General features: G+C 41.3%; 1 protein-coding gene across 2 annotated transcripts; it reads right to left on the reverse strand.

Annotated features, from left to right (window-relative positions):
• Positions 1-5,568: 5,568 nt before the first annotated feature.
• LOC125113207 (glutathione S-transferase Mu 1-like) lies at positions 5,569-6,227 on the reverse strand. 2 transcript variants are annotated; one of them, XM_047755770.1, is made up of 2 exons: positions 5,763-6,227; positions 5,571-5,660 (listed from the first exon to the last, which is right to left on the reverse strand). In XM_047755770.1, exons 1-2 carry the CDS (start codon positions 6,225-6,227, stop codon positions 5,571-5,573), a joined length of 555 nt encoding a protein of 184 aa, XP_047611726.1. The 2 variants fall into 2 exon arrangements, with proteins under 2 accessions (XP_047611716.1, XP_047611726.1); XM_047755760.1 differs by having other exon boundaries at positions 5,569-6,227.
• Between the last annotated feature and the right edge of the window lie 1,354 nt (positions 6,228-7,581).

Consider the following 7,581-nt stretch of genomic DNA (forward strand, 5'->3'; position numbering starts at 1 on the left):
AGGGAAAAGTTATGAAAATGGCATTTAGGGTGAATGTAAATTTTAGTATCGTTAAATGGGAATAGTCCTATCTATCCTTTTATTCATTTTAAAAGGAAAATGAGATTGGGGGGGTTAATGGAGAATTTGATAAGGAAATGGTATTACTTCAACTAATACTGTTATTACTATTATAATTCTATTAAGTAAAATTTTAGATTTTAGAATTCATGATCTCTTAAGGCCCCATTTTTTTAATGAACTATAATTTTCCATTGAGTTAGATTTTCATAGAACCTAAGTTATTGTTTAATTACTGTTTCTACTGGGAAATTGATAAGGCATATTAAGTATAGATTAGATATGCTAAAAGTGTTGGTTAATTCTATAGGTCTGAATCTGTATGAAACACAATTTTCTTTTTTGTTTCTTTTTTTTCTTTTATGGCCACACCTGTGGCATGTGGAAGTTCCCCAACTAGAGGTCAAATTGAAGCCACAGCTGAGGACTGCTGCACAGCCACAGCAACGCAAGGCCCTTAATCCACTAAGCGAGGCCAGGGATCGAACTTGTGTCCTCATGGAGACGATGTTGGGTTCTTAACCTCCTCAGCCACACAGGAACTCCCCAAACACAATTTTTCAATCATTTGCTAGTAGGCTAATGATACTGGCTACTTCACCTGATTTGTGGATTTTATTCAATATATTTAAACAAAAAAATTTTTAATAGCTTTATTGCACTATAATCGACATAAAAAACCTGGGCAAATTTAGAGTGTTTGATAAATTTTAACATATTTAGATACCCCTGATAGATTCACCGCTATCAAGATGGTGAATAAATCACTCACCTCCAGAAGTTCCCTCCTGCCCATTTGTAGTCCTTCCCTCTCAAGGCTTCTCAAGGCAGCATCCCTAGGGAACCACTGGTCTGCTTTCCATTACTATAGGTTAGTTAGCATTTTCCATTCTTTTTTTTTTTTTAGATTATTTCTTTGGCTTCTTTTACTCACCATAATTATCCTTGAAATTCGCTCCTGTCCTTGCCTGTTTTTTTCCAACAGTTCAGATCATTTTTATTGCTGAAAAGTATTCTATTGTATGGATATGCTATATTCTATTTATTCTCTCACCATTAAGTATTTTATTTTTCTCTCTTTATTCTTTTCTTTAGGCTAAACTTTGCTTCAGTTGTGCCTCTGGGGAAGTCTCATAGTGTCACAGGAGTTTTGTTGTCAGCATATCTAAATCCAGTGAGCTGGGTGAACTTGACCTTCATGGGTTTCTCTTCAGGGTTGCAGTTTCCATGTCTGAAAAATGAGAATACTAATACGTAGGACTGATGTAAGGGTACTATTGTAAAGCACCTAGAAGAAAACTCGGCACATAGTAAGTGCTATTTGGGAGTTGGTTATTATTAGTAGCAGTATTATTAATTTTATATGACATGTTTGGTGGAACTTCTATCCTACGATAAACTCTCAAAACATGTTTGCTATGATTAGTAATCTTATTAAAATTACTACATCACCGAACAGCTATGTACTCCCTTTCCCTCCTTGTCCTCTTGTGTTTTCAATCTCTCCACTATCCTAGTTATAGTGCTCCCAGTGTTACCTGACCAGGTAGAATAGAGGAAGGCAGTGGTTCCCAAAGTAAAAAGCAACTTTAATACCAACTGGGGAATTCATTAGAAATGCAAATTCCCAAGCCCCACCCTAGACCAACTGAATCAGAAACTTTGGGGGTGAGTGTTTTAAGGAAACTTCCCAGTGACTCTGCGAAAGCTAAAGACTAGAGCCACAGGGTAATCACCAGGCTTGTCCAGGGGTTAATGCAGGCGCAGTTCACATGGACTTTCTTGTTAGCAAAAGCACGCTGTTGACTAATTGAGCTTAATATCAAGTAAAACCCCTAAGTCTTTTCCACACATGTTGCTGCTAATCCCCATATTCCCCATCTAGTACTTGTACAGGATTCTTTTTGGACTGAAGTATAAGTCTTTACATTTATCCCTATTAAACTTAATCTTGTTAGATTCAGCCCATTGCTCCAGTCATGTTTGGGGAAATTTTAGTTCAGCTGGAATGAACCATGACAAAAAAGCAGGGCCTAGAGATGGGGGAGGGGTTCTGTAAAGACAACTTCCTTTTATATAATTGGCTGGATACTAGCCGCTGAGTGACTTTGTTGGGCTTCTCATTAAACTCTTGAGACCCAGGAAGAGTGGTAATTTCTCTGAACTTTTTTTTTTTTTTAGGGCCATGCCTGTGGCTTATGGAGATTCTTGGGCTAGGGGCTGAATTGGAGCTGGAGCCTCAGGCCTATTCCACAGCAACAGCAATGCCAGATCAGAGCCAAATTCGAGACCTACACTGCAGCTCATGACAACTCTGGATCCTTAACCCACTGAGAGAGGCCAGGGATCGAACACGCATCCTCGCGGACACTATGTCAGATCCTTAACCTGCTGAGCCAACACAAGAACTCCAAGAGTGGTAATTTGATTTCAGTTTAATTCTCCTTACATTTATTGGACACCTACCAAGTTCCTGACTGTGAACAAGGTACAGGAGAGATTACTAAATAGCGAGCTCCCTTTAAGCTTAGATATATGTAGAGATAAAGGGATTTTCAGATTTTTTTTTCACATGTGAACCCCAAAACACCAATAGTTGCAAGCCTCTCAAGGAGGAAACTAATATTTTTTGAGTACTAGTACTATGCTTTGTTCATATTTTCATATTTAATTGTCAAGCCAATTCAGTGTTACAGGGATGATTATGCCATTTACAATTGAAGAAACTTAAAATCAGAGGTTAGTGCATTTTCTCAAGATCACACAGACAGTTAACAATAGAACTAGAGGAAATCCCAGATTTGTATGGGTTTAAAGGACATGCTGTATGTGGGCTTACTCCTTGGATAAAAAAAAAAATTAAGTTCTTTAACTATCATAGCAACCAGCAGCTTAAGCATAACTATTGATGTTCTGGGTTGATTTATGAGTAAGTTTGATCCCCCAAACCTTAAAATATCAATAGATGACCCAGTCCTATATACACTAAGAAATGCATCTAACTGAAGTTTAAAAAAATCTTACATTTGGGTTAATTTTATTTGCCTCTTTTAAAGTGTTAGCCACATAATTCAGTATCTTTAATATTGTGATTGCAAGTTGTCTCTAGCAAACAAATCTTTGGAAAGAATATGATTTCTTCCTCTAGGGGGCAAAACTAGCCAATTCTACTCTATTTAACAGGTTAACACCTACTATACTTTACATGAAATTAAATGTATATTTTAATAAAGTTGATTGTATAATGGAACGTGTGCTAGGCTTGCAGTCTGAAGATTAAAATTTGGTTCCACTTGCTAGTTATATCACCCTGGACAAAAAGTTTAACTTTTATAAACCTCAGTTTTGAGATCTCTAAAATGGGGTGGTGAGAATTAACTGATATAATATCTATGAAGGAAGGTACACTTTAGTCTTTTCAATGTTTTACAAAGATAAGGTGTTACTATTATTATATTTTTGAAACCTATTTTACAAGTTGCCATCAAGAAGAGAAAATGTGAAATATTTTGGACATTTCTACATAACTGATAGAGCAGAATTCAGAGTTTTTGCGCTTCTCTGAAAAAGAGAAGCTAGTATTCTTTCATAGTTTCTTTTTAACTGTAGAACTTCCAGTAGAATGATGTAAGAACAGTGGGGTAGAACTGATATTAAAATACTAGATTTGGCTTGTTCACTTGCATTTCAAAGATAAATTCTCTTTAAACAGCACTAACGTTGTCAGTAGTACTAGCATTACCATTATAAAAGGACACTCGCTAGGTGTCTGTCTGCCTGAAGGCATGTGCTATGGTTATACAAAGTGAGTTAAGTGGATAACAATTCCAGTTTTTCAGGGCTTTATAATGTAATACAGACAGACTTTATTTGAATAGGGAAAAATAAAGATATGCAAGTAAATGCCTTCATTTGAATCCCTGCTATATCCCTTATTAGCTGTGCGACTTTAAGCAGAAGACTATGTTTTTTTTTTTCTTCAGATTTCCAACTTTTATTCAACACTTACTGTGTACAATCCAGTACAATAGATGTTACAGTCATAAAGTTAAATAAGACAAAACTTCTCTCCTCAATGAATTTATGGTGGAATTGGAGAGGAAAACAAGTAAAACAACGATTATAAAACAGTGAGGCCTGTTTTCCTGAGACCTGTTGTAATAGTACAGATGAAGGGTATCTAAAAGCAGGGAATACTTCCAGGAAAGGGCGACAGAAGGTCCACCAGGAAATCCTGCTGTGGATTAGTGGGTTAAAAACCTAACATGTTGTCCCTGAGGATGCTGGTTTGATCCCTGGCCTTGCTCAGTGGGTTAAGGATCTCAAGTTGCCACAAAATGTGGTGTAGGTTGGGATCCAGTGTTGCTGTGGCTGAGGTGTGGCTTTTGACCCCTAGCCTGGGAACTTCCATTTATGCTGCAGATGTCGCAGGGGCGGGGCAGGGGGGGGTGGTCCACGGAATCCCACACTACCAATGGACTGCACAACCTTTTGACCCACAATTTAAGACCCCCTGAACCATGACATGGAGTACAAGCCAGAAGGCATTCCATGAAGGCAAGAACCAGGCACAGGAGGGCCTCCTTCTGTGGAGACCTCCCATGCTAAGGAACAGAGTTACATGAAGACAGAAATGAGCAAGAAACATTATAAACCTACCCATCCCCAATCCCTCACTGCCCCACCCCCGCCACATCCCCACCCATGGAGCCCCTGCAGTGGACCACAAAAGGAAAAATGAACACCCCCACGCATCCAACACAGTTAGTTGTAACTCTGGGAAGTTGGGAGGTAATAAAGCAAGACACAGCAGGTGTGATTAAGATGTTACTGGGGGGAGTTCCCGTCGTGGCGCAGTGGTTAATGAATCCGACTAGGAACCATGAGGTTGCGGGTTCGGTCCCTGCCCTTGCTCAGTGGGTTAACAATCCGGCGTTGCCGTGAGCTGTGGTGTAGGTTGCAGACGAGGCTCGGATCCCACATTGCTGTGGCTCTGGTGTAGGCCAGTGGCTGCAGCTCTGATTCAACCCCTAGCCTGGGAACCTCCATATGCCGCGGGAGGAAGAAATAGAAAAAGCCATGGGCCCAAGAAATAGAAAAAAAAAAAAAAAGATGTTACTGGGGACCAGACAGGGCTGGACAGGAACCACGCTGGGAAGCAAGGCCAGCACACCAGGCCAGGACTGATTTTCAGGGCAATTCTGTGAGCTCAGAGCAGAGCTCATGGACCAGGGGTCTGGTTGGGCTCCTCATAGCAGAAGCTACCATGGAAGGGCAGGATCCTAGTGTTGGCTTTGGTACAGGAGGGATAATGTGGGGTGAGGGAGGAACTGAAGAAAAGTGGGGAGCTGAAGCTTTAAAGGATACTTGGAAAGGAGTGGGGTGGGGGGGCAATAAGGCATCTAGAGTGGACAGAAGGATAAAGAAAAAGACAGATGGTTCTGGGTGCAGGGTGGTCCAGCTCTTCTCCAGGGCCCTGATTCCTCACTCCATCTCCTGGTTACAGGCCACTACTTGTTACCCCACATGGCAATCTTTAGAAACAAAGGGCGTGGGAGGAAGCGACTAGACTTCATGTAAGCAGAGATCTTCTTAAGCCCCTCAAAGCGGGTGATGAAATCTTTCAGGTTTGGGAATTCATCCAGGCACTTGGGCTCAAATATGCGATGTAGATCAAAGATGTCGTAAGCCAGGAAATCTACATAGGTGAGCGTGTGTCCTGCAAACCAAGGCTCCTTCCCCAAAAACTCTGAGAAGAGCCTCATCTTCTCAGGGATCTCATCCACATAACCAGGCTTCAGTTTCTCAAAGTCAGAGCTGTAGCAGACCCTGGCCATGTGTAAGCGTACATCCATAACCTGGCTCTCCAGAATGTCCACTTGAATCTTCTCCTTCTCTGTCTCCCCACACATGTTGTGCTTGCGAGCAATGTAGCGAAGGATGGCACTGCTCTGGGTGAGCTTGTGAGGCCCATCAATTAAGTAGGGCAAATTGGGGAAGTCCAGGCCCAGCTTGGATTTTTCATTCAACCACTGGCTTCTGTCATAGTCAGGAGGATCTCCCATCATGTATTTCCTCTCCTCATAATTTGAACCTGTGTATTCCAGGAGCAGGCGGATGGCGTGAGCCAGCCCGCGGATGTCCCAGTAACCCAGGGTAATGGCCATGGTGCTGGGTTCTGTGCTCTGAGTGGAGAGAGAAAAAGAGTATCTCTTAAACTTCAGATTTCTCATCTTTAAAAAGAGGATAACAACTGTACCTGCCTGACAAAGATGTGAGAATGAAATGCTGTATTATGCTGTCCATAGTACAGTCTCAGTGCTTGATGCACTGACAATATTAGATTTTGTTAAAAGAGAAACTGAGGCAGAGTAAATATTTTAAGAATTTGAGCAAAAATTCATTCTAACTGGCAGCACCAAAAACAGAAGTGGTCAGGAGCTCTCCATCAACGAGAGTTCAGGGAGAAACTTTTATAGAGAAAAGGCATGAGCAAAGTAAGGAATTATTGATTGGCTATTAGTTTAAAGCCTAGTTGGCTGTGATTGTTTGCCCTTGGGTTTCAATTTCATGACCCTGAGGTATTTACAGGCGAGGAGTTTGATTTGCTCATGTGGACACCATTACATTAGAGGCACCTCAGTCTAATGGCCTCCTTGGTTTTGTTTTGTATTTTGGAGTTTTTTGTTGTTGTTTTTTTCTTTTGACCACACGAGCAGCATGTGGAAGTTCCTGGGCCAGAGCTGGATCTTTTGCCACAGCAGCAACTCAAGCTGCTGCAGTAACAACACCAAACCCCCTGCTCCACAAGAGGATGCCCCTCTTTGTTTAATTTAGCAGGTATTATCCGAGCTAAGTACTCCAATATCAAACCTTTGACCTCCCCCTTCTGGTCTCCATACCCTGCAAGTGATGAGCTGTCTCTGGTCATAATGAATAGTATGTATAGCCTAGAAATTGTCAGTCATCCATGATGCTTTATAGTCTCCTTGGACCCAGAGTCTTAGAGCAGGAATTCCAGTATCCCATGAGAACCTTATTTTGCAAATAAAGGAACTGAGGCCCAGAGGTTAAGTGTTCTGCCCAAGCTATAGGGCCTGTTAGTGACAAAGGTGGAAAAATCTGGACTCCACACTCAAAATATGTCACTCTCCCTCCTTCACATGGTCTCTCTAGAATCCCCAGTCTCCTTAATCTCCTCTTTTACTTGCCCTGCCAATAGGACTGTTTATCTGGCCTGCTGCCAATTCAGGTGTCTGGCTTCAATTAAGTCTTCATGGTTAATCTTATTATTTGTTTTCTCTTTTTTCTACAATTTATTTAGTAGAGGGAAAGAAAAAAAAACTGCCTTTATTTATTTTTCCAAGTAAAGCCTTCCCTGTGACAATAGATGAAACCAATCAAAGCTTCCTTGGTTGGAGTAGGAATGGGGTTATGGGTCCATAGGCCCATGGGCTCACTCAGCCCTTCTCTCCCATCCCCTCTAAAGTGGTCCCTGAGGGAGTTCCACCAAACTTTTAG

The sequence above is a fragment of the Phacochoerus africanus genome, chromosome 1, assembly GCF_016906955.1.
Source record: "Phacochoerus africanus isolate WHEZ1 chromosome 1, ROS_Pafr_v1, whole genome shotgun sequence".
NCBI classification, from domain to species: domain Eukaryota; kingdom Metazoa; phylum Chordata; class Mammalia; order Artiodactyla; family Suidae; genus Phacochoerus; species Phacochoerus africanus.

Coding starts and splice junctions, on each gene's coding strand:
- LOC125113207 (XM_047755760.1), bottom strand. CDS start 6,227: ATGGCCATTACCCTGGGTTACTGGGACATCCGCGGGCTGGCTCACGCC.